Source organism: Corvus cornix, chromosome 28 (assembly GCF_000738735.6).
Source record: "Corvus cornix cornix isolate S_Up_H32 chromosome 28, ASM73873v5, whole genome shotgun sequence".
Taxonomy (NCBI): domain Eukaryota; kingdom Metazoa; phylum Chordata; class Aves; order Passeriformes; family Corvidae; genus Corvus; species Corvus cornix.
In genome coordinates, this window is record NC_046356.1 from 1,831,056 (window position 1) to 1,857,947 (window position 26,892).

The following is a 26,892-nucleotide window of genomic DNA, read 5'->3' on the forward strand; positions in this document are numbered from 1 at the left end:
CCCCTCTCACCGGTGGCACAGCCTCGCTGCAGGGCAGGCCCTCGCTGCTCCCTGGCACTCCAACCCCATCCTGTGGCCACCCGGAGCCCAGAGCCCCAAAGTGGCCCTGCCAAGGCCATCCTGGGGCCGGGGACATCCCGCTGCTGCCTCTGCCCCAGCTGGCCCTGCCAGGGCCTGGGCTGAGCAGCAGGGCCACCAGTGCTGGCCCTGGGGACAGGGGCTGTGCCCGGGGGGGACACGGAGCCCTCCAGCCCTCGGGTGCTGCCCCGGCCAGCCCTGGCTGGGTCCCCTTTGGGGCAGGGCAGAGGTGCCCGGAGGGACCCCCCAACACCGGGGTTGCCACGGCAGGGCTTCCACGGTCCCCACCCTGACCCAGGTGATGTCACAGCGCCATTGGGGACATCCCCCCAATCCCACTGGATTCCATGGGGAATTCCAACCCCACGGAATGTGTTCCCTGCCCCCGGGAATTGTGCTGCCCCCCAGCCCTGCAGGGACACCGGGATGGGGCTCCCCAATCCCGGGCTCAGGCCCAGCCTGGAGCAGGGACTCCCCCCCAATCCCTGTCCTGCCCCAGTGGCCCCAGGACCACGCAGGCTCTGGGGTCACCCTGGCAGTGCCACAACCTCTCCCAGAGCACGGGAAGCATTCCCAGAGCTGGCCCAGGAGCCAGGAAAGGCCCTGCCAGGAGCTGGGCACTGCAGGAATGTGGGAGGGCCGTGGGATGAGGCAGGGCTGTGACAGGGACACTGCAGGGGAGCGCAGGGAGGCTCAGGAATGCGGGAGGGATGCAGGAGGGAGGCCAGAGGGGTGCGGGGAGGCGGTGTGAGGGATGCCGGAGGCATCTTCCAGGACACTTTCCCATGGATTTCTGAGCAGCGGAGTGTGTTTCGTTCTCAAATGGACTCCACGTGGTCACTTCATTTCCCCTGAAACTCCCAGGGAAAACCAGTTCACTTCTCCTTACAAAGCCAGCCCCAAATCTGAGCTCTCTGCAGGAAGGAGCAGCTCCTGGGATCCCCCAGAGCCACTCCCAGCCCCACACAACCCCTGGCTGCTGCCTGCCCAGGGCTGTGCCCGGGGCTGGGCTGTGGCACCGTGTCCCACAGAGCGTAGCCCCGTGTCCTGTGGAGCAAAGAGCTGCAATTTATTTCCTGTGAGCTGCGAGGGAGCCACGGGGGCGGGGGGCCCAGGCACACCTCGGGGTGTTACTGTGCATCCCTGCTATCAGCTGAGCCATCACACCTTTGCTCGTCAGGCTGTTCCTTTTTCTGGTAAAGGCTGATCACGGTCAGGGCTCTCCTTGTGCCCGGTCATCCCTGCAGTGACCACAGCCCTGAGCGGGCACTGCTGCAGCCACAGCACAGCTGGCACAGCTGCAGCCCTGAAAATCCCCTTTTTCCTCCTGCTGCTGCTGCAGCAGCTCCTTTCCAGGCCGATTCCGTGGGGATGGAGGCAGGAGCAGGGAGCTCCTCCCTGCCCTCTCCTCTCCATCCCCACGAGCAAGCAGCGCCCTCGGAGCAGCTCCTCTGCCCACTCGGCCACATCCCCTGCGGGTGCCTGGGCACTGCCACCGCTGCAGGTGATCAAACAGCTCCACCAGCCCTTTATCTTCCCTTTCCCGTGGAGGACGATGGCTCCTCTGAGAATTTGGGAACAGACTTCACGGTGCCAGCGGTTGCCCGGGGGCTTTTGGGGACGGTGTGAATAAAAGCAGAGTCAGAGCCCTCGCTGACCTCTGTGCCCTGTCCCCTGTGCTCTGCACCAGCACCGGGGCAGCTCCTGTGCTAAAACCTGCACGGAAACACCCACCTGGTGCTCTGGGTCCCTGTACACCAAGGGGTGGCACTGTGCGGATGGGGATGTGGGGACATTGGCACAGCCCAGCAGGATGCCAGGGACTGGGGACATTGGCACAGCCCAGCAGGATGCCAGGGACTGGGGACATTGGCACAGCCCAGCAGGATGCCAGGGACTGGGGACATTGGCACAGCCCAGCAGGATGCCAGGGACTGGGGACATTGGCACAGCCCAGCAGGGTGCCAGGGACTGGGGACATTGGCATGCCCAGTAGGGTGCCAGGGACTGGGGACATTGGCATGCCCAGCAGGGTGCCAGGGGCTGGTGCTCAGGTTCCAGTCAGGGACAGCAGCACCTTTTCCCAAAAGGACTGGTCCGGCTCCGAGCTGATGGCAGCTCCCAGGTTGTTCCCCGAGCCCTTTTCGGTGACAAAAAGCAAACCCACCCTGAACGAGTCCCCTGCAGCATCTCCCGGCTCAGAGCCTGCAGGGCCCAGGGACTCTCCGTGCTCAGAGCCTTCACTCCTCGCTCACAGCAGCGCTGGGTGTGTTTTAGTAGGATGCAAACCCTCCCCCCCCCCCTCCATCCGTGATGGGAGGGAGCGGGAAGAAAGGCATGGTGTGATTTTTGAGGTTACTCAAAACACTGAGGTAATTCAGCGGAAAGTCTTTTTCTGCTGTGATGCCTCTCTCCGGGCCAGGTCGTTGTTGCTGTATTAGAGAAAGACAGCTCGTGTGGGAGGTGTGAATTAATGTTACCGCACTGGGAAGGTGGTGACGAGCGGAGATCTCACAATGATGCACATCAGGCTCCCTCCTCAACAGGGCTGCGAGCGAGGGCAGTGGAAAAAAAGGAACATAATTGATCTTTTAAGAAAAAGCCCAAACCAAAGAGCTGCGAGACACCGGCGTCAGCAGATGCTATTTCAGAGCAGACACTCACCTCCTCTCTCCCGGTGCAAGTGTTAACCTTTAAAGGCAGCCTTTCCACTCCCTTCCCTTTCACTCGCGTATTTTTTTCCTCACCCTGTTCCCCACTTGCCAAAATCGCTCGAGTTTCCCCATCGAGAGCCCGTGGCTGTCGTGTGCCGGGAGGGGCTCCATCCACACCCCATCCCTGTGCTGCCACGGGCTCTTCCAGCAGCAAAATCTTCCCGTGGCACCCAGGACTCGGACATCGGCCTCATTTCTTGTCATTCCTGAGCCAGTCCTCCCGGAGGTGTGGCCGGAGCTGGAGCTCCCCAGCGCTGGTGCCGAGGGGAGCCGGCCAGGAGCAGCTCTGATCTCTGGGGTGAGCAGGGACAGGAGCCCAGGGAACGGCTGGAGCTGGGTCAGGGCTGGGCATGGAGCTCAGGGAAAGGTTCTTCCCCCCGAGGCTGCTGGGCACTGCCCAGGCTCCCCAGGGAATGGGCCCGGCCCCGAGGCTGCCAGAGCTGCAGGAGCGTTTGGACAGCGCTCTCAGGGATGCCCAGGCTGGGGTTGTTGGGGTGTCTGGGCAGGGCCAGGGGCTGGATCAATGATCCCCGTGGGATGCAACTCAGGATATTCTGGGATTCTGTGGATTATTTTAACACTCCTGGCATCCCATCTTCCCCAGTCTGCACTCCCCAGTGTCTCCAGTTCAGGTTCTGGGCGCTGGGCGGAGGCAGCTCTGGAGAACAAGGGCTCTGTGCCCCACAGGCTGTCACAGCTCCTCCCAGCCAGGCTCCAGCACCAGCTGGGGATGGCCACTGCGAGCCCCTGTCCCAATTTTCCACCCCCTCAGAGCGTCCCTGGTCAGGGGAAATGAAAGTTCCTTTGCACATCCTGTGCCCAACCTGCAGCAATTCAGGAGAAGCGGGATGAGGCTGAGCCTCCTCCTGCACCCGGCAGCTCCCCGGAGCCGGGGAGGCTCCAACGAGGGGCTGAGCCCCGGGGAGAAAACCAGGAGGATCCCTGGCATATGGAAGGGAATTATTTCCTTCCCAAGGGAGGACGGTGCAAACCCCCCCGGGCAGGGAGGAATCTCTGTGCTGTTCCTCATCCTCCCACTCCCACTCTCGGGGCACCCAGCTCCCTGTTTATTTGGAATAAGAGGATTTAGTGCTCAAATTGCCTTTTAATGCTGAAGCTGCAGCCTTCCGCTTCAAAGGCATTAGGAACAAAAATAGGTTTTTTTCTGATGAAAGTGAGCCTGACTCACTGAGAGTTCTCAGCTGCTGCTTTAGGGCCAAGTGCCTCGGAAAATGACGAGAGGAAGCTGCTCTGAGAGGCTCAGCTCTCAGCACTTGTCACCAAATGTCCCCAAAGACTCCCCTGTCCCACCCAATGGAGCAATGCCCAGCTCTTTAGGATTTGGGTCAAAAGGATTATTAGAAATTAAATAATTTCAATCTTCCACTGCCTGATTCCATCGCCTCAGGGTGGGCAGAGCATCGATATTTGCCCCCTAAACCCAGCTCAGCTTCTGAACTTTGGCAGCAAAGGCTGAACAGCAGCGCCCTGCAAGGGGCACCTGGGCTTGGATTGAGAGTCAGAAATTAAATAATCAGAAATAAATAAATGGTACAAAATAAAAACAACCCCCAGAGTGTTTACAGGAGGCCAATCCCCATCTCCCAGGTGACGTTCAAGCTGTGGGGATGTGGTCAGTGAGGTGCTGTGACAGGTCCCACCTCAGCCCCTCCCCAGGGAGGCCACACTCAACATCCTCAGCATCCTCTGAGCACCACCAGCATCCTCCAACCACTCAGAAAACAACACCTTTTAACCGAAATCTCCCAAATTCTGCCCACTTTGGTAGGGAGAGTCCTCGTTCCCACAGTGAGGAGCTCAGGAGCTTCAGCCCTGTGGTTGTGCTGCTCCCAGAATGAATCAGCGAGTGACAAACATGTGGTCACCAGGACTCTGGGGCTCTTTTTCTGTTCCTGTGAAGTTGTGCAGAATTTCAGGCTCAAACACAAATCCCCCACTTCTCTTCCACACTGAAATTTCAAATTTCACGGTGGTGCTCCCCAAAAAGGATTATTTTGCCCCTGTTTCTTCAAGGCATGGCATAAACGGTGCAACAGCGTTTCCATTCCCTCCCGGATTTTGTGTTTTGCTCTGGATTTTGTGCTTTGCTCTTCCTTTTTCTCCTCATTTTCAAGCTTTTTTTTTTACCCACAACTCTCAAACACTGAGGAATTCAGGAAGGTCCTTTATGCCACGGGAAAATGCTGAAGCGAGGAGGAAAATTGCCTTTCAATTCAAACTTTCTCATTTTGTCTAATTTGGGGGACCAGGTCAGACTGGGGATGAGTCCTGGCGCCCCTCAGCTGTGTCTCCCATGGATGCATTTCCATTTGTTCCGAGGAGACAGCAGGAATTAGGGAATTAATAAAACCATGCCAGCCAGCTCCAAACATGTCCTAGAAAAGTTATTTCATCCTGAACAAAAAAACAGGAAAAAACCCCTTTTTTTTCCCAAGTAAATTCCAATAAAGAGATTCCTCCCCTCCCCTTTCATTTTGGTCACAGAAATAAGAAGCAAAAGTGCAACTTAAAATCTAAACCTTCGGCATTCTGTGGGGTGGAGGGAGGGAAATGCTGACCAGAAGAAAAGCAGGATCAGATCATGCCTCCTTCACCTGCCAGGGAGGAAAAAGGAATTCCCTGAGCAGCTGTAATTGCTGAGGAGCAGGAAAACTGCCCGGGAAGGATTTTCCTGCCCTTCAGCTGGGGAGCAAAGAGAGCAGAGGCAGCACATCTGGAGCTGGGGGTGACCAGGAGGCCACATCTGGATGGCTGCACTGACATCCTGTGGCTGCATTCCGGAGGAAATCCGGGGGGATCAATAAAAGCCGTAATTTTTTTCCTCTGATCTCTTGCAGAGGAGGAACCTCCGTCAGCCGAAGCAGCGACTTTGTATCACCAGAAAATATTCAGAGTTTCTGACTTGGGAACCAAACAGAGGTGGCAGAGCAGAGGGAGGCTCAGGGCATGCCAAGCATGGGAAGGGACAAAGCTGGAGCTCAAATTCCTGACCAGCAGAGCCTCCTCTCCGGGCTTTGGTGGCTGTGGGGAACACGGTGGGGTCTCTCCTGCTCAGAGACACAACAAACTCCTCACCACTGCTTCACCTGCAAGGAGAAATCTTGCCCTCTGCCTGGGCAGCACTTCCCTCTCTCCTGGGGTGCAGAGAATCCAGCTGGACCTCCAAAAAGCTGGGCTTTGTTAGGTCAGAGCTGCACTTGCACAGAGAAAAGACAGAAGGGACCTTAAAGATCATCCAGCTCCAACCCCCCTGCCTCAGGGACAACCCAGTGTTGTCCCCCACACCTTTGTGACCCTTCCAGCTGTGCTCCAGATGTGTGGTGGGTGTTGATCTCTGCAGGCAGCAGGGCTGAGCCAGCCCTGGAGCTCTGGGTCTGTGCAAAAGGAGGGAAAAACCAGCAGGAAAAGCAGGCAATTCCCAGGTTTAAACACAGTAAACCAAGGATTCTGGGGGGATTCTACCCAGAAAAGTGACATTCGGGGTTCTAGGTAGACTTGGTTCACATTTGACTCCAAGCCATCAATAAGGGAGGGAGTTTGGGCAGGAAAAAAAAGCAGAAATAAAGACCACACAACCCTGACTGGTGGCTGGGGAGTTCAGCACAGCTTGGCCACAGCCTCCTGCAAAACAGAGAGGTGGAAAGTCAGGGAAAAACCCACTCCTGAGCAGGGCACCAGCGCTGTGTCCACCCCAGAGAGCCAGGGCTGCACCAGGCCTGAGGAGAAATTGGGATGGAGACACTTGGGCCACCCTTGTGCGAGGTTTGGGCCCCAAGGCTGAGCTGGGAGCAGTTTGAAGCTGTTCCTTTGCCCCACCCAGCCTGAACACCTCCCAGCTGCAAAGATTTTTAATACCTGAAAAGAACAAAAATCAGAACCAGGCCAGCTTGATTCACCCCGAAGCGCTGCTCTTTGAACGGTTTTGAGGTCAGGGAGTTGCCAAAGCTCCCCTGCTCCCTCTGATGTTTTCACACTCGCCAGGTCTGAGTAAGGCTGTGAGAAATGAGATCTTGTGGTCTTCAGGAGAACTGAGACCACAAACCTGGCCTGGGATGAACAACTCGGTGTGGCCACACCTCGGCAGCTGCATTCTGAGCGACTCCTGGAGAAATCTTTCAGTTTCTCTTTGTTTTCTGCACAGCGACAGGAATTTGAAAGATGTGAGAAGAGAAAGATCGAAGCTGGAAGGCAGCTCCATAAATCTGAGTGCCCTGCACCCAAAACATCCCCAACAATCCCTTCATCCCAACACCCTGCTGAGAATTGCTGCACATGGACAAGGATTTTAGGGGGGAGTGAGGAATTTTGGGAGCAACTCCCAGTGTTTTGCACCAAATTGCAAAATCTGCTTTGTCCTTTTGCAAGCCAAAGGATGGAGCTGCAGTTGAGGGGACCCAGGAAGCTGAGGGTCGCTCCAGGGGATGGTCAGTGGGTGTCTCCAGACCATTTCTCCAGCTCTGTCCCAGCCTGACCCTGCTGTGGAAGGATGGATGGACCTCACAGACATTTTGAGGTTCATCATCCCAAAATCCCCATCGGATAAATCAGGCCAAGAACTCCATGGTCACGCACAGCTCCAGCCCTAAGTCCAACAGGCACCAAAACATTGTCCTGTGCCCTTCCCTGTGAACCCAGCAGTTCTGAGGTGCTGATCCCCAGTTTCTGCCCCTCCCAACGACAGGGATGTGGGTGGGCATGAAAATCCCAGGTGTTTCATAAACAACCTCCAACACCCTTAAACCCCCCTCCAAATACCTTTAAAATACCCTCCAAAACCCAGCTTTTCCAAACGCTTTTCCAAGTTTGCCCAGATGGTGCCTAGACAGCCCCGGGGTGACTGAGCCAGGCAAAGAACTGGGACCAGCTTGCACAAGATGTGCCAAGGAGGGGATTTACAAACGGGGAGGGTGTGAAGGAGGCACAGGTCCGGCAGAGCAGGCCCAGCAGGCAAGGAGTAGCTCTGGTGCAGCTGATAAGGCCAGCAGGAGATAAGGGGCAGAAAATCTCTGTGTAGGAAACAGCAAAGCGCAGCCTAAACCCCGGTCCAGAGGCTGTGACTCACCCCATGGTCAGAGCATCACCATGAACTCAGAAATGCTGCCCATCTCCCCCCCACCCAGCCCTTCCCACTGCAAACCCCCCCAGACTGGGATTTGGGAAGAGCCCCAACCCTCTGCCCTGCAGGGATCCCAAACAGCTCCACCTGAGCTGCAGGTCAGGCCTGACCCTGCCGAGCTCCCCTGGGATGTGATGGTGGAAACACCAACCCAGGACATGATGATTCTTTTCTTTTCCACAAAAAGACCAACCTGCTTCTCTAGAAATCCTTCTAGGAGCGAGGAAACGATAAATGGAAGGAATCCTGTGGGATGGGGACAGGGAAATTCGGTTTGGTCTGAGCCTGAGCTGCCTGAGCAGTGTCTGCTCTCCTGGGTGAGAGGGGCCAGGATGCAATGCAGGGGGCAGCTCATTTTCACAGCTGCTCCTGCTGTACGGTTTGGAATTTTCCCTTCTAATTATTTTATAGTGCTAGAAATACAACCAAAATGAACTTTAAACCCGATTTTTGAATCAGCACTGCCCTCCCAGGGGCAGCCAGGGGTTCCCCAGTGTGTGAGCAAGGCACTCTGAAGGCAGCACCTCTTTCCAGAAGTCACTGCTGACTTTTCCTGCCTCAGCAATGATTCAGTTTGGGGTCTGAGCCTAAGCTAAAGGTCAGCATTAACTCATGCTCTGGTGGGAGGGCTCTGCACTCATCTCTCTGCCCGGCTCTGCAATGTGTGACACACAGTGCCTGAAATGGGTGGGATTTGTTGTGGTTTTCTGGAGTTCTCTGTGTCTGGCAACAAAGAAATCTCCCTTTCTGAGGCACAGGGATGGAGAAGCATTTGGAGGCTTTGGCTCCAGCCAGGCTTATCCCCAAAGCTGGGGGATGCTCAGCAAACCCCAGGGAGAGCAGCAGCAGCAGCATCACCCACCCTCCCAAGTCTCCCCCAGCTCAGTCTCCAGTTCCTCCTGGCAGATTCATCTCTCCTTGTTTTTTGACCCCTGTGGTGCCTTGCTGCAGGGTTTAGTCATGAGCCACACGAAAAAATCCACCCTACAGCTTTTGCAAAGCCTCTGCCCACTTTCCCTGGGTGCCAGCTCGTTCTGAGGCATGGAAAGCACTGAGCAATTTTCCCCTGCTCTGACTCTCCAGGGCTCCCTTGATGTATATTTAGGTGCCTGCAGCGTGTCCCTCTCAGGTACCTCCTGCCAGCTCAAAGGCAAAACCTTCCTGTCCTGGTAGACAGAGAAAAAATCCTGGAATAGTTTTCCAAAGAGGTACGAGCAGGAAATATCTCCCTTGTCTCCCCCTCTTAGGACACACAGAGGATGTTTTATTTTATAACGCTGAGCCCAGTAATTAATCAGCTTGAAATCACTTTGGAACAAAGACTAATTAAAGAATTAACTAAGCCTGAGCAGAGGCAGGAACAGCTTGGCTCCCTTCCAGCCAAGCCTCACAACTGGTACGACAATGGCTCTTTTCTGAAGGTGTCACTGAACGTGGAACTCGGGATAATGGATAGGGATGGATGGATGTTCCCCATGCAGGAAATCTCCTAGGACAAAGCAGCAAGGGAGGAGTGGAGGTGTGGAAGGAGGGGAAGAACCATCTCCACCTGCATCTCCTCCAGGTGAGTAACCCTGGAGGGGAGGAAAGGAAAACCTGGAGCAGGGGAAAGAGGGGGGCAGGTTTGGGATCAGGTGTGGGGCCGGGGCTGGCTCACTGCACACCCCGTCCCCATCTCCTGCTGCTTTTCCTGCTGCTGTCCCAGCCTTCCGCTCCCTCCACAGGCACCCAGCAGCTCCCAGTGCCACCTGCCCCGACTCCAACCCGGGTTTGGCCCCTGGTTTGTGCGAGAGCAGGGACACAGCAAACGGGAAATGTTACTCATTTCTTCAGAGTCCTCAACAGCCCACAGAAATCACCTTTGGGCACTGCAGGGTTAAATCTCTCGGGGCTGAATCACTCTGGGCCACAGGCAGGAGGGTTAGGAGGGACAGCAGCGTTAGGAGGGACAGCAGGATTAGGAGGGACAGCAGGATTAGGGGGTGCAGCAGGATTAGGGGGTGCAGCAGGGTTAGGGGGTGAAGTAGGGTTAGGGGGTGCAGCAGGGTTAGGAGGGACAGCAGGGTTAGGAGGGACAGCAGGGTTAGGGGGTGCAGCAGGGTTAGGAGGGACAGCAGGGTTAGAAGGGACAGCAGGTTTGGGGGGTGCAGCAGGATTAGGAGGGACAGCAGGGTTAGGAAGGACAGTGGATTCGGAGGTGCAGCAGGTCCTGGGGGCAACCCGTGTACCTCAAATCCATCCTACAGATTAAACTGAGCTCCCTCCCACCCCCTCGCTGCATCCCGACCCCTTTGCAGGCTCACGGAGCCAGCCCAGCCCTGCCCAGCGGGAATCCCACAGGGACGGGGAACAGCAGGAATAGGAGGGCGGCGATTTCTTTCAGCAAGGTCCTTTCTGTGCCGTCTCCTCGCCGTGGGCTGTCCCTGCCGGTTGCGAGGTGAAGAGGGGACAGCGGGAATGCGACAGGAAATGGAACCGCCTGTGGTTGCTTTTAACCTGCACAGCATCACTGCCTCGCGTTTCACACCTGAGCAGCGGTTTCCCCTCATGCCACGGGTACAGGAGAACCCCCCCGTGCCCGGGCAGCTGTGCCAAGAAGCTCTGCCCATTTCTCTGCACAGGGGGACAGGGCCAGTCAGGGCTGATCCTTGTGGGGTGTCCCTATAAAGAGTGGTGAGGCAGGACAGAGCCCCACGCCCCAGTGCTGGAGGGTCTGTGCTGGGAACTGTGGCACAGACAGAGGGAAAACACCTTTATGGACAGAGGAATGGGAAAGCTGGGTGCCCACAGCTCTGCCACAGCTCCCTGCTTGCTCCCCCTTGTTCTCACGGGATGGATTTATCAGGCTGGCTGTTCCTGAGGAGGAACGATGCAGATCCATTCCCAACAGTCAAACCAAGACACCTTTTGCAGCTTCTGCAAACAGAGTTTTATTGGGCACATGTTGGTACCTTCCCAGTTCAGATCCTTTGTACAGCTCCCACTCAGGGCCCTCTCTTCCAAACCAGTTTGAGGGGTTCTTCCATCCCGTGTCAGGCACTGTGGGCTGTTCTTTTGCACGGTCCTATTGTTGCTGCAGTCCTTTATTGGCTATGAAATGATTCCTAGAAAAACACTCCTGACAATTGTCCTTATTCGCCAGAGCCTGAAATTTTCATGGAATCTCAGAATGGTTTGGGATGAAAGGGCAGGGACACCTCCCACTGTCCCAGGCTGCTCCAAGCCCCAATGTCCAGCCTGGCCTTGGGCACTGCCAGGGATCCAGGGGCAGCCCCAGCTGCTCTGGGCACCCTGGGCCAGGGCCTGCCCACCCTCCCAGGGAACAATTCCTGCCCAAGATCCCATCCAGCCCTGCCCTCTGGCAGTGGAAGCCATTCCCCCTTGTCCTTGTGAATAGTCTCTTTCCATGTTTTTTGTTGGTCCCTTCAGACACTGCAAGGCCACAATGAGGTCATCCCAGAGCTTCTCCTCTCAGGGCTGAACAACCCGAGCTCTCCCAGCCTTTCCTCCCAGCAGAGCTGCTCCATCCCTCTGATCATCCTGGTGCCTCCTCTGGACTGGCTCCAGCAGCTCCAGGTCCTCCTGGGCCCCAGGGCTGGGGCAGCTCTGCAGGTGGGGTCTCACCTGAGTGGAGCAGAGGGGCAGACACACAGAGGAACAGGAGAATCCCTTAAGCCGGAGAACTGAAGAGGTGGAGACTCCCAGGGATGTTGAGCTCCACTGTCAGCTTTGGTTCCCAGCAGGGCTGGGCAGGCCTTGCAGCTCTTCTGTCCTTTGGGACATGGGACATGGACTGAAAATGTGGTTGGGGCAGAGGAGAACAGCTTGAAGTCGCTTTTTCACTTTGAGATCTTCTTCCAACAGGCTGGGACTGATGGAATCATCAGATTGGGCTGGTTTTGTCCAACATGTCAAAAAACGTCTGGGGCTGACAGACCTGGCAACATCAGAACTGCAAGAGCATTCTTTCCTTGGGGAAAGAGAGAAAGCAGGAAAGATCTGAGGAGAGGAAGTTACAGCTATACCTGGAATGCATCCCTGAGAATTCTCTTTGGCTTGAAAACTGAGCAACAGCTCCTAGGAGGCTCAAGACCCCTTACAAAGGAAAAGCAGGCAGAAGGCAGGATGGACAGGGACCGTGTCCCAGCAGATGCAGGAATACAAACACCATGTGCAGTTTGTGCCTGTTTGATAAAGAGTTCCCAAATACTCAAAGATTGGGTCTAAAAATGCCTTTTTTAAAAGAAAGAAGCAAAATTACAATATTTTTTGCATTTCAATAATAATAATGATAAAAAAATACTTCGTTTTCCATAAGAACAGTTGCAAAGATAAATGAAATTATCTTCTGGATCACAGCGTGTCTGGTCACAGAAGAACAGTTCGTTCTCTCTGGAGATAAATTATTGTAAACTGGAATAAAGTGGAGGAGGTGCTGCTCCCATTGCATGCCAGTGTAAATCCACACTCCCAGAGTCACAACCCCTTTTTATTTTCTCCAGACAGCTGAGGGGTCTGAAGCTGGTTCCATCAACAGTTTCCTGTGTCAGGGAATTCCGACTTCAGGCACATTGGTGAGGATGAGGGTGGTGATGAAGCGAAGGCCACTACAGTGGTTGATACCCCTGGCAGCTGTAGTTACAAGGTGTCACATTGTGTGGGAACCATCCCCACTGTCTTGGCCTCTTCCTGCCCCTTCACACCTCCAGTTCGAGCTTGCTGTGGTAGCAGAGCCACCAGTGAGACCGGGGGACCGCAGGGTCCTGGCCAGCTGCAGCTGTGCTGTAGTGATGCAGCCCCAGAAACTCCCTCAGCGTTTACACAGAGCAGAGAAAATTACATCCATGTTTGGAGAAAAACACATTTCCCTCCCACCTCATCCTTCCAAACCATTCGTGTCCTTGGGATGAGTCACTGTGGCCCCACAGCAGCCGTTCCTGTGCTGCCTCAGTGTGAGTCCAGCCCAGTCTCCTCCAGACCGCCCAGGGCTTTGCTTTTAATCCGGAGCTTGTGTGGGAGGGCAGCAAAGCTCCGGCCCTTCAGCTGCTCTTCTGAGGGGCAGGGCACGTTGCAGGGGGGCACAGGAGAAGTTTTGGGCACTTGTTGCTCGTCATCTTCATCCGACACTGAGATGCTGCTCTCCTTCCTGGCCTCGGTGGTGCCGGTGGACGGGCACAAGAAGCAGGTGCTGCCCAGCCAAGGCCAGGGGAAAGGGTGTTTGTCTGGGCAGGGGTAGCTGAGGAATGGAGAGCAAACTGTGGGGCTGAAGGACGCCTCAAACCTTTTGGGCTGCTGGAGGCCAGGAGTGTCCATGGGAATGGGTTTGGAGCCACAGCCGAAGATGTTTGTGGAGGGGTTGAAAGTTTTGTAAGGAAGCTCAGCCGGTTCCAGCACCTTGGGCACGAAGCTCTTCTGGGCAGGGCAGCAGGAGTCACCAGCAAAGGGCTCCATGCCCAGCAGTGGGGAGGCTGCCCGGTGCCCCTTGAGGTAGAGCCCGAGGGGGTGGCCCTGGCAGGGGCTGGGCTCGGGGCTGAGGAGCCCGAAGCGCAGCTTGAGGGACAGCAGCTTCGGTCCTGAGCACGGCGTTCTCGCGGCTCAGTGCTGCCAGCTGGCTCTCCATGGCCACGTCGTTGAGGCGCCGCTTCTCCCGCGAGCGCTTGGCGGCCTCGTTGTTCTTGCGCCTCTTCTCCCAGTACATGGTGTCCTTCTTGTCGTCCGGCATGAATTCCCGCTTCCGCCGGGAATGTCCACCCGCCTTCCCCAGGAGCAGCTGGGCCCTGCCCTGCTGCAGCACCAGCTCGCTCTGAGGGGCCAGGAAGTTCTCCATGGTGGTGGAGAAGGAAGCTGCGGTTCTGTCGGAATGAGAACGTTCATTAGTTACCACTAATGGTGCTGGTAATTAGTGCCATTGGGTAAATTAATATGGGAATGGGGTTGTTTTTTCTCTGTTACACACATGTGGAAAATGAGGACAGCTCATCCTGCTTATTACTGTCATTGTGGAGCCAACTTTTCAAAATATTCAGATTCCGAAACGTTTTCAAAATATTCAGGTCCTGATGTGTCAACACATCAATCAATCAGTCAATCACTCACTCACATCTCAGCAAAGTCTCTGCAAAGTCCACCCCAGGATGTCTAAAAGCCGAGCATGACTGAGCAGAGTTGCACCCCACACATTTCGCCGACTCGGCAAACAGTCACACTTTATCTGAATAACTTCAATCAAGACGATAAAAACTAGTAGTGATCTCCCACTTATCTCAAGCTGCCTTACAAAGGAAATAAGAGTCATTAGCCCTGTTTGGGAGATAAGGAAGGCACAGGGAGAAGAACTGATTTACCTCAGTCACGGACTTTGGGCAGGAGCTGTAAGCAGGGTTACAAAACAGCTTTGCTACCATGGAATGGTTTGGGTTGGAAAGGACACTGGAGATCATCGCATTCCCACTCCCTGCCATGGGCAGGGACACCTTCCACTGTCCCAGAGTGCTCCAAGCCCCAATGTCCAGCCTGGCCTTGGGCACTGCCAGGGATCCAGGGGCAGCCCCAGCTGCTCTGGGCACCCTGTGCCAGGGCCTGCCCACCCTCATGGGAAGGAATTTCTTCCCAATATCCCAATGAACTGACTACTCTGTGTCCATTTGAAGCCATTGTCCCTTGTCCTGTCACTACAGGATGTTGTGAATAATCTCCCTGAGGTGTTGTGGCAGTTCTCACTCAGAAATTCTTCCCTGCTCAGGAAGAACCACATCCCTTTCAACAGGAAGCTGGGCCAGAGGGACCAGCCAGCACCGAGCCTGATAAGCCACCACTTTTCCAGGATTACCCTAAAATGGTGAAGAAAAGCATAATTGTTTCACTTCAGTGAGCAACCGAGGCACTGGAGTTTTGGTATTGGCCACGTTTCAATCCCCAGGGCCCTTGGAAAGGTCCTTCACTTCATCTCCTGACTCTGACACTGTTGTGACCCACGAACACCAACACACAAACGGTGACTGAGGTGCCCCCTCGGTGTGCGCTGGTTCCAGGACACTTTATCAGCACTGAAATGTGCTCATGGCTCCCCTCGGAGCCGGAATAATCCCAGCAGCTGTTTCTGTAAGTGACAAGGACTTTTCTGAGTCATGGGGACTCATGCCCCGAGGTTCCTGGCAGGGCTGCTCACACTGCTGAGGGGAAGAGGACTGGTGATGCTTTCAGCTGAAAACTCCCCCACCTCTGTCCCCCAAAAATAAAATAATTCAAGCTCAACGCTGCCCAGAGTCAGAGGCAATAAACCCACCATGACATCCAAAAGCCAAGCATTGTGCAGTTTTTAGCCAGAAATTTTCAAAAAGCTGTTTAGGAATGAAATGAAATTGAGATATTGAGGTGAAGTGAGAGATGAAACTCCTGCAGAGAGCTGGGGTTGCACAAGTTTGTGAAAATGTGGCACGGGAGCTTTCTGAAAACCCACATGGCCAATAATGCACATGAATAATTCCAACCTTCCTGCTGAATTTATTGTGTGAGCAACATGAGTCACTCTTTTCTCCGAGGCTGAGAACCATCCTCAAGCAAAAGGCAAAGATCTAACTCCAAATCATTCCAGAACTCGCTCTGGGCAGGGAGCAGCTGAGCACAGGTCTCAGAAGGACACATAGGACCATGTTTGGGCTTTCCTCTCTTCTTCATCATCCCACATCAACACGACTCAAAAGAGTTCATTCTGTGGGCAATAAACAATTCCTAAACACTGTCCAGCTGTAATTTGTGTCTGGAGGAAACTGAAAAATTTCCAGGGTTCTTGGCTTTCTGAGCTTCACGTGAAAGACCACATTTGAATGGTCTGGTTTTCTAAGTCACCTGTTACTCCTCCAGGATACAACTCATAAATCATAGAGAGGACAAAATTTTGAAAGCAAAATATCATAAAATCCCAGAATGGTTTGGGTGGGAAGGGACCTTAAGGATCATCCAGTCCCACCCCTGCCATGGGCAGGGACACCTCCCACTGTCCCAGGCTGCTCCAAACCCCAATGTCCAGCCTGGCCTTGGGCACTGCCAGGGATCCAGGGGCAGCCCCAGCTGCTCTGGGCACCCTGTGCCAGGGCCTGCCCACCCTCCCAGGGAACAATTCCTTCCATCTAAATGTACTCAGTGTCCATTTGAAGGTATTTCAGAAAACCAAATCCCTTTTTAAGGTATCCCAAGCACCCAACAAAAGAGGCAGGAAAGACCTCTGGAGGATTTTGAGCATCAAGCAATGTGAGGATGGATTAAACGAGCTCCATCACACACACACATACACACACACAGAGTTACACAAATATTGTAGAGTACAAAGATGGACACTGAGGCTAAAATGCTGTGCAAGGCCTTTGATTCAATGTTCTACTGCTTGTAGATGAAATCTTTATTTATGCAGATTTAGAACCCTTCAGTACTGGCAGGTTGTCATCACCAGTGACCTCTGCACAACTCAGACCTGCAAACTAGACCAATCCACATCTATTTCCTCTCCCAGTCTGCCCAGTGTGATCAGAGTTTGGTTCTGGTTTAAACAGGACAAGTCCCACCAAAGTACTCTCTGCACAAATTGGTGGGATTTTGTGATTAAAGGCATTTGGAATGCATTTATTTTAATTTATCCCTAAGCCCTGGAGATCTCAAAGAGTACACAAAGGTTCTGAGGGCAGCTACAAACCAAAACAAAGAATGTCCTTCAGCGCGAATGCGTTTGGGGTAATTTCTCCAGCTTTCAATCAGAATTACTGCTGACCTGAAAGCATCAAAAGGAGAATTACAGCAAATGGATTTGTGGTTTCTCACAGTGTCGAGAGGCAGAAATGCAGTTTTTTCAGGGCTTAATCACTTAGCAGGAACGTTTCAGGTTTGGAGGTGATGTGAGTTGTTTGTTGAATGAGTCAAAGATCAACAGGCGGCTTTTTCACTAAGTAAACTCCTCGCCTGCAGTGGGCAGAGCAGGTTGTTCTCTCTCTGTCCTTCCCTTGCTCCTGGTGCTCATCACAAGGAGATCCTATGGGAAGTTTCAGGATTACTGTTCCCAATATCCCCTGTTCAATCAGGCTGGGAAGCACGGGGGGCAGAGAAAAGGGACCCAAAATAGGCCTTTGTGAGACAGAACCTGAGCAATGAACCTTCCTGAAACCCCATTTTGTTGAACCTTTCCCACATTAATCCAACCCCTCACTCTCCAAGCGATGGTCCCAAGGTGGGAATTTCCTTCAGAACTCAACACTTGAAGCACATGGAAGTGAAACAGTGAGAAGTGAGGGTTGAACCCAGGGGAAAAGGCAGGAATCAAACATTTCCACTTCCTTGGAGGTGGGGAAGGCCTGGAAGGAGGCCGGCTATAAGGGGGGAGGCAGGGGAAGCTCTTATCGGAGGCAGGATCTGGCCTTTTAAGGTCAAGGAATGAAGCCTGAGCTGGGCCAGTGTGTGAAAGCATCAAGGTTTAGGCCACAGAGTCTCAACTCTACCTGTTATTTTTATCTGCAGCCCACAAAGTCACACCTGTACCCACACGAGTGTCTTGGGGCTCTTCGTGAGCGCGGCCTCCAGCAGTGGAGAGCACAAAGTGACACCGAGCCCGTCCCCACCGGGCCCAGTGGAAACATTAATATTAGCAGTGACTTTAGAGCATGTTGGTCGGGTGAATTATGCAACCAAGAGTTTCTAAGGTGCTTTGGTGTCTGTTGTTTCTGCAGCTGGAAGTATAAAAGACATCTATTTACCAGCGTCTCGCCTGAATATAGGCCAAGCTCTGCACCCCGAACAGAAAGCACCAAAACATTTGTAAAATGATGCTGTTTCTTTGGTTTTCACCTCTTTTTTTCCTCAAAATCTGCTGGTTCTGTTCAGACAGAGCACATCTCAGAAGCTCTGCTTCTCTAGAGAGCAGCCTTTGAGCTTTACCTCTGAGCAGGCCGAATGCAAGGCACAATTTTTATATAAAGATCGTTAAATACACGAAGATAAGCAGTAAAACCCATTCTTATCACTTCTACAACGCCTCTGATCAGCTGGGAAGGGCTAAATGTGCAGTGCCCTGGTTTAATCTGCACCTCTGTGAGGGTGAGGACATGCTGTACTCAGGGGTTTGCACTTACTCTCCACCACCCTGCTCAAAAGATCCTCATTTTTGGTAAAAACTTCTCCTCCGACTAAAAGAAGGCCCTGGTAGGGCTCAGCTTCAGAGATTTGGTTCAGCCCTATCTCCCCTCCTTTCCCTTATCTCCCCCCTCAAGCCACAGATCAGAGGGGGCTCTGATGAGTTGGACTTTCCAGCGGGGTGTGCAAAACCCTCCAGGAAAAACTTGATATCGCAGAGGAACTGATTCAGTGCTGAGCCCTGAGCTGATACACAATCAAACCACCCCAAAATCAGCTGCTGAATCTCCCTTTGCTCTGAGCCCAAGGCAAGCCCTCAACCCTCAGATTATTCTTTTTGTTTCAAGGATGCAGCAAAATTAAAATCAATCTTGCAAAGGGCAACCAGAACAGCTTCTCCAACGAGAAATTTTAACTCATTATTTCTCAGGAGTAAAGAAAATGAGCTGGGATTATCGGGGAGCAGATTTCAAAGAAACGAAGGGAATCTTCATACAGCACAACTAAAATGTGGAGTTCTTTGCCTCAGGATAATGTAGTCATCAAAAAAGGGACAAAGATCTGGCCTTGTTCAGCAGCAAGTGGTTGTTGATGTACAACTGAACCACAGTCATGGTTTTACCTTGGGATTAGAAAGGACAACGTGGATTAAATACAAAATTCAATCCCCGTAGTATCATATCTGTATTTTATTATTCTCTGTTTCCTCCATTTTTCATGTGTGACTCTAAATTTTGCTACCTCTCTCTAAGGCTTCCCTAAGTTGCAAACTTTGTCTTAAATCTTCACATCTGTTTATACTTATAGAAAAAATTTATATCTACAACCAATCAATAAAAATGGGGTGTTTGAAGTCTCATTTAAAAGCACAGCTGAGAGGAGCATTCATCACTAAAACGTCAAAAATGAAACTCCAGGCATAAATCTACATATATTTTAATGAAATAGGACAATCAATGTAATATAAAAGGGCACAGAGTGACTTGGCAGAACTTCCCCGTGTTGGAGGTTTCTGTTCTTAGCTCTGAAGTGAAAATGGTTGATTTTAAAGAAGCAAAGGGAAGAAAACTTCCAGTTGTTTTTCATAAAACACCCAAATCCATTCTGAAATTCACTACCCCACAGACAACCTTTGGTTCAAACTCTCACTCCTTCCCAGTTTCCTGGTCACACTCAATTCATCACCTGGATGTATAAGAGCCAATCCATGGGAATATCACTGGAATTTACTTTGGTTAAACTGGGATCAGAATTTGGAATTTGGAGTTGAAATCACACAGAGCTTGAGCCGAGCTGCCCTTGCTTCACACCAATATAAAGGAGCTTGAGAGCTGCCTATTTCTTGTCTTTTAAATTATCTCATCCTAAACTAAATCAGAACTCAGCCCTTAGCCTCAAGCCACTCCAGCACATCAAACGCACAGCAGTTATTGAGAATTTGCTCTGATAAAATGAGATAACTCCAATATTTTTCACTGATACAAGAACTTACACTGATAAAATGAGGCCCAAGTGCAGATTTACATCAGAAACCTCTGAAAACTTCTCCCAGGGACGCTGTGCTGTACAAACACTGCAAGCAGCAAACAAGTTTTGATCCCTGCTGCTGCTTCACCTGCGTAATAAGAAAAAAAATTAACCCTGTGGTTTGGTGGTGTCTTAGGGTGCTCTCTAAACCTCCCAGCCTGTTTAAGATGAAAGGGCTTCGCTCTAATTACTCATATTCCTGAGTATTTGACATTCACACTGCACAGTGGTTAACAGGAGCTGTTGAGGAACAGCTATTACTCACTTCTTGCGTCTCAGTGGGAAATAACGTGGTCTGGTGATGAAAGGAGGCACAAAAGGAGCAAATAGCAGAACCCGATGACCTGGGGCAGCCACTGCTGGAAGAATGAAAGCTTTAAACTCAAACTCAAACCAAAACTGACTCAGAAACAAGCCCACTGTGCCAAAGCCCCAATTTGCTGTTTCTATTTTGAAAACACCAAATGATTGTTGGCTCCAAGCATTAAATATTGCTGCAGGTCTGGCAGTGGATTGCAGGGCCTTTAATTTCCAAAAGTAGGCATTTTCACCTTCAGCTTTTTCTAAAATCTGGTCTCCACTGAAGTTTTGCACTCATTTCTTTGAAATTCAGATTCCAAGAGCCCAGAAGGATTCTCTGGAGCAGATTACAATCACTATTAATTAATATCAATTACTATTACAACCATGAACTCCCGAAAATCACCTTTTCCTCTACAGATTCCAGGTCAGAAGGACACAATGAACTTCCTGGTGTGCTAAAATTTTGAGCTCTGAGCTATTAAATCACTGTCCCCGCAGCCTAATCACAACAGGTGGTTTGTTGGGAGCTCGGTAGAATTAATTTTGTCTCTTTGGTCTTGAGGTAGGAGAGTTCAAAGCCTGGAAACCCAGCCTGAGTTACCAAAGCAGCTGCTTCCTCAATTCCCCAGGCCCTGTGGTCCAAGGCCACAGCCCTGAGGCTGCTCTGCTCGGGGTAAGAAGCCTCAAAAGCAGCTCAGGTATTGCTCAGGTTGGAACAACCTGACCTCTAAATTTGACTGTGGGTCTGTGACAGACCATGAGGCTGGAAATGTGCTGCAAAAGCCTGAAAACCCCCGAGGTGCTGCTGGACCTTTACAAGTGGCTGAGTTTTGCATTTCTTGGTCTGCAAATGCCTCAGTGAGAGCTGCTGAATAATGAATCAGAAAATAATGAAGTTTTCGCAGTGTTTGCTCCATTTCAGTTGCCTCTGAACCCGAGAAATCTGACCTGTCCCACTGTGGCTCAATGCAAGATATTCATAAATTTGGGGTTTTTTCCTCTGAGAAAGGACTTTCAATAAATCCTTTTTCTTCCCCTGTTTTATTTCACAGTTTGGGTGAAAAGTATTGACTGTGGGACAGTTTAGAAACAGTGGAATCAGAGATTTGAGTATTTCAGCTGAACACTGAAATCAGCTCTGGGGTCTTCAGGATAGGAAGGAGTGGAGCTGCTGGAGCGACTCCAGAGAAGGCACCAGGATGATCAGAGGGATGGAGCAGCTCTGGGAGGAAAGGCTGGGAGAATTGGGATTGTTCAGCCTGGAGAAGAGAAGGTAAACTAATTGTGGCCTTCCAGGACCTGAAGGAGCTCCAAGAAAGATGGAGAGAGACAATTTCCAAGGGATGGAAGGACAGGACCCAGGGAATGGCTTCCCAGTGCCAGAGGGCAGGGCTGGATGGGATCTTGGGAAGGAATTGTTCCCTGGGAGGGTGGGCAGGCCCTGGCACAGGGTGCCCAGAGCAGCTGGGGCTGCCCCTGGATCCCTGGCAGTGCCCAAGGCCAGGCTGGACATTGGGGCTTGGAGCAGCCTGGGACAGTGGGAGGTGTCCCTGCCATGGCAGGGGTGGGATGGGATGGGATTTAAGGTCCCTCCAACCCAAACCATTCCAGAACTCTGTGATTCTATAAAAATTCAAAACAATTCAGATCTCAGTATTTTCACGTAATTTCTGCTTATTTTTTTAAAACAACCAAACCTCTCCTTGGAAAACCAATTAAGTCAGAAAAACAACCTGGGCACTCCAGAGAATTTCACAAACATCTTTAGTTGTTCCTTCAGTTTCAGCACCCACTTGTTGGACCCTGCTCCAAGAACACACAGCACGAATTACTGAATTAATCTTCTTCCCCTGGCCATTTCTTCGAGATATCTGAGCTCTTTCACTCAGATCAAACGATGCTGAAAGAGGCTGGAATTCCCCTGAGCTGACTGATGCCAACAAACCCAACCTGGCCAAGAGCTCCTGACGCTGCCTCTCCCTGAGATCACGCTCGAGCGCAATCCCAGGGCCCAGACTGCAGGAGCAGCCCCTCCATATCAGACCTGCGTCATTTAAAATATCATCTCTAATATCACTGAGAATATCATTGCTAAGAAAGGAAAGAGCACACAAAGCCTTTGTGCCCCTCAGCAGCACAGAGGGCAGGGATGAACCTGGCATTTCCTGGGATATTTCCAGCAGCCGCTCTGGGGCTGCTGATGGGAACCTGCCGGGTGTGGCTGCATTTACCTGGGTGGCACTGCAGGAGAGCTTTTCCAGCCACTGGATCTCCACTCTGACGATGGGAGGAGAAGAGAAGGAGCCCAGGAGCTGAAGGAGCTCCTTGGAGGAGCAGTTGGATGCCCACGAGCGATGTGCGGCGAGTGCAGCCTGGCTTCCGCCCTCCTCCCCTCTCTGCCTACCCAGAGGGATGGAAAATTCCATCTGCTTCATACTGAATGTGACCAAAACTGCTGTCACAATAGGGTTTTTTTAAAAAGTGAAGATCAATGGGTAGAGATAAAGCTCATCATTATCTGAAGGTTACCCCACAGGTTATGGTGATGCCTCGGCAGGAGGAAGAAGTGAGAGGCGGCCGCGAGCCCAAGGTAAGTCCCTTCCTCCCCACAGAACGTCATTGCAGGCTCTGAAATCCAGGAGGTCTGAACTGAAATCTAAAATTAGGCTGAGCCTAAGAGCTTTTTCTGAGACAAGGCCAGAAATGCTGGCTCAAGCAAGAACTGACATCGGCCTTAACAAGTCAGGGGTTTCTGTCCTGGAATTCTCAAGAACTCCAGTTCAGAAATCAAGACCCAGCAGGAAATAACTGACCACATTTCCAATCTTTGGGAGATGCAACCATCCCTGGTCAGCAAGGTACATTGAAGGTACATGAAATCCCTATTTTAAAAACAGTGGAACTCTGTCATTTTGGTCATTTTTTATCACTTGCAAATGACAAAATCCCTCTGCTCTGCAGGAGCTGAAAAGGTGCCGCTGTCACCAAGTGACAGTGACAACACTTCCAGAGGAAAAGCAGAACAAATCCTTCTAAAAACAAGGACTTCCCCTCATTTTCCAAATCCATTCTCCAGCAAACACCAGTCAGGAAAGAGCCTTCTCCTGTATTTGATATTCCCAATTCCTTCCTTCATCTTTCCACAAATCTATTTCACAATGCACAACCCAAAATATTTTGTACAGCCTGTGAAACTTCCAGGATCCCCATCCTCCTGCTCCTTGTGTGGTTCCTCCCAGCAGCAGCTATGAATTATTCCTGATTTACCAAACTGAACCAGGCCCTGACCTTATCCCTGAGCCCCACAGACACACACAGGCAGTGGATCCCACTGGGATTTTGCAAACCCAGCCAGATTCCAGCCCCAATAAATTATTTAGCTTTAAGCAGACAAACGGAAACCAAGTCCAGCTCTCCCTCTCTTTCTCCCAGTCTTTTCCTGTGCCTAAGCCAGAACAAGCACTTGCACGACTCAGGGCTAGAGGGTCCCATTGACAAGAGTTTCTGGACCTAAATAAAACCCGCCCTCACCTCATTGCTTCCCCTCATGCTCCAGACCATTCCCACTGAGATGTGCAGCACATTCAGCAGACTGGGACTGGAGCATCTCAAGGACCATGGATTTCTGCACACGGCACCTTTGTCATTGTCTTCTTATGGTTACAAACTGTGGCTGCCCCTGGACCCCTGGCAGTGCCCAAGGCCAGGCTGGATGGGGCTTGGAGCAGCCTGGGACAGTGGGAGGTGTCCCTGCCCATGGCAGGGAGTGGCACTGGATGGGCTTTAATGTCCCTTCCAACCAAACCAGTCTGAGATTCTGTGATTTTATGATAATTTTCCAGCAGGAACACTCCCATCCTTGAGTTCTTCTGCAGAAATCCTGTCACAGGACTTGAAGTCCTCTAAAAACTTTCCTTTTTGTTTTGAAAGGAAGCAAATCCTCACCAGCAGCCTGGCCTGGAGGCTGCCAGGCCTCCTGCACCTGTGCACGTGCCAAAGGCACTCCCGGCCCAGCCTGATCACGTCTCTCAGTCATTAATTGCTAATATCAAGATTTTCACTCAGAGGTTTCCCTTTCACTCTGCCATCACAGGAAATAAATGAAACTTCTGAAGATTTTTCAGGCACAGTCACTGCTGCTGAGTTTCCGTAACACACAGAGCTGCTGGCAACCCATGAAAGCTGAAACCGCTCATTTCAACCCCCAATCTTGGTTCCTCGGTGCCCAAGGCAGCAGGGTCCTTATCAGGGCTTTATCAGTCTCAAAATGCTGGGTAAATAAAGTCAAGACTCTAAATTAGGATTTGGGTTTTGTCTGAAACTGCACTAGAGCCAAATCTGGAGTGTCTCCACTAAAGCTGCTCAGCTCTTTCCAGGTTTGTGTCCAAACAGCAGAAATGAGCAGCCAGGCCATGACAGAAAGCAGCAAAAATCGATGGACTCTGTCTTCCATCCCCTGCTTACTCCAATCTTTGCAATATTCCAATTATTGCAATATTAAGGATCGCAGTAAATGCTCACAAGGCGGAAGCAGGAGGAGTTTCTTGACTCCACAAGAAAATAAAGGTACTTTTCCTTTTTGAGATACAAAGGCAAAATCTGCTCTTAACTCCACCTTACCTGACTTTCTGCTATTAATTACACCTCACCTGATTTTCTGTTATTAATTACACCTTACCTGACTCGTTTGAATTACCTGAATTATTGCACAGCTTTGGAAAAGGAGGGAGCTGTGGCCTGGCACCAATTTCAGCATACCCAGGGCAGGTTTTTCACCAAAAGGGTTTCACCCACCCCATCTTTTAGGTCTGAGGGACCCCCAGGAGACGGGATGAGTCCCCAACTCCTCAAAATCCAAATTTAAGGGGACATTTCACCCCCAGTTGCTGAGGCCACATTGATGTGGTAGCACAGTAAAAGCCCCCTTCAAACCAATCCTGCCCAGAGAAAATACCCCTGCAGCCAGGGCAAGCGGGAAGATCAATAATTAATTAATTAATTAATTAGTGTGAGAAACAGAAACAGTTTGCAAACAGCAGAAATTGGGCTGTGTTCTAGAGGTTCCCACCTCAGGAAAAATTAGGGCAGGGACCCCAAGGGCAAGGCCGGGGCCTGGTGTCGTTGCTTCCAAAGATGTTTTACAGCTGCTCAGGAAAAAAAAATCCTGGACTTTAATAAGATTTTCCCAATATCTGCTGTTTTTCTTGAAGCCTCTGTTAGCTAAAGGGGCCTCATTATGTGGAAGTCTCAGTTTTGAATTAAAGAAAAATGTGGGGCCCCAAAAACTGGACTGGCAGAAAACAACACCGAAAACGCGGCCCCGCAAACAAAACAAAACCAAAAGTTCTTCACATTCAATTTCCTAACCCAGCATCATTTGAATTTAACTTTTAAGGACACGCTGTAAAGAAATTCAAGTTGGGATTGGAATATTTTCTGGAAATAATTGATGGTTTAGACTCTTTGTAAGAGAACTGAAGTTCTGAGACCCCTTAAAGGTGCCTGGGTTTTAAAAGAGGTGTTTTTAAAGTGACACCTTAAATTTGGCACATTTGGCAACCAGAAAAGTCAGAAATTGGAGGAATTAATATTTTCTGCCTCATATCTGCAGGTTCTTCCATTCGTGCTGGCATGGAAGTCACCCTACAATTAATTATTGCAATAATTATTATGAGCAGGGCTCTAATATGGGATAATTGGCATGTAGGACACTTAGGAACTGTATTTCCCTTCTCCCAACAAATCTTTGGCTGCCCCCAAGAAATCCAGCCAGTCAGAAGCCACTGCACAACAACATTCAAGTTTAGAATGGCCAAAAAAATAATAAATCCTAAATATTAAAAAAAAATTTAAGTCTTTTATTCTCTCTGCTACAGCCAAGGACTTTTGTCACCTGTGGAACTGGAGGTTCCAACCTTTGGGTGGGCACCCAGTAAAGACTTTTTTAGTCTGGGAAGGCCCAAGAAATGTCATTTTCACAGGTTTTTAATCAACAGAATAATTATTTATTCTTAAATTTCCTTGAAATCCAAAGCAATGCTCGCTGCTAAAATAAGCACAGTGGAAAGAACAGGTAGCAAAAACTTGTCTAACTTTGACAATGAGGAAAATAAAGTGGAATAATAAAAGAAAAGCTACAAATATCAGCACCTCCATCACCACCTCTGAGGATGGGAAAGGAATTTGGGAGGAACATGGCAGAACAGTGAATATTTGGGCATCCAGGTGTCAGTGGGAAGGGAGGGTGCTTGGGTGCCAGTTTGGAGACAGAAATTCGGGGGCAGCTGAGGGAAATCAGAGGGTGCAAAGAGATAATAAAGAGAGGGGGAGAGAGAGGAAAGGAGGACAGGAACAAAGTAAAAAGGGAAAAAGAAAAAAAAATGAAAAAGAAAAAATAAAAAGATTAAAAAAGATTTTAAAATATGAAAAGGAGAAAGTGCGGGGGGAAGGGGAGGGGGAATATAGAAAGATTTTAAAAGAAGGAAGAAAAATAAATGAAAAAAATATATGAAAAAAATTAAAAAGGCAGCGATTTTCCCCGTCCCAGGAGAGCCCCGGGGCTCTGCGGACAAACCCAGCAATGGTTTCCTCCTTTGCCTCCTTTGCCCCCCGACACCTGGAAAAGCCCCGACCCCACGGATTCCCCAGCAGCTCCTGGCCAGGACTTACCTTGAGGACGGGCCCCAAGCCCTGGAACCATCCGGCTCCTGCAGGAGCCCCCCGGGCAGGGCGAGAGGGGGACGCGTCCCCAAGTGTCCCTCACCTCCCGCCCCTGGGACAGCCCCGCACCCCCACACATGGCCCTGGGTCCTTTTTAGGCTTTGTTTTTTTTTCTTCTTTTTTTCTTTTTCACCTTTTTTTTTGCACGAGCAGCCCCGGGGAAGCTGCAGCGATGTCGCGATTACGTAAGAGGCGGTGACATGCGGGGACAGAGCGGGGGCAGGGCAGGTGCTCCTGCAGCAGCAGCGCTGCTTTCGAGCTTCCCGTCAACATCGGCAGCCAAAAGGCAGCGAGGGG

General features: G+C 51.3%; 1 protein-coding gene across 1 annotated transcript; it reads right to left on the reverse strand.

Annotated features, from left to right (window-relative positions):
* Positions 1-11,507: 11,507 nt before the first annotated feature.
* Positions 11,508-26,655, reverse strand: NFILZ (NFIL3 like basic leucine zipper). The gene is made up of 2 exons (XM_019293140.2): positions 26,545-26,655; positions 11,508-13,781 (listed from the first exon to the last, which is right to left on the reverse strand). Exon 2 carries the CDS (start codon positions 13,754-13,756, stop codon positions 13,361-13,363), a length of 396 nt encoding a protein of 131 aa, XP_019148685.2. The 5' UTR covers positions 13,757-13,781; positions 26,545-26,655; the 3' UTR covers positions 11,508-13,360.
* Positions 26,656-26,892: the final 237 nt, after the last annotated feature.

Coding starts and splice junctions, on each gene's coding strand:
- NFILZ (XM_019293140.2), bottom strand. CDS start 13,756: ATGGAGAACTTCCTGGCCCCTCAGAGCGAGCTGGTGCTGCAGCAGGGC.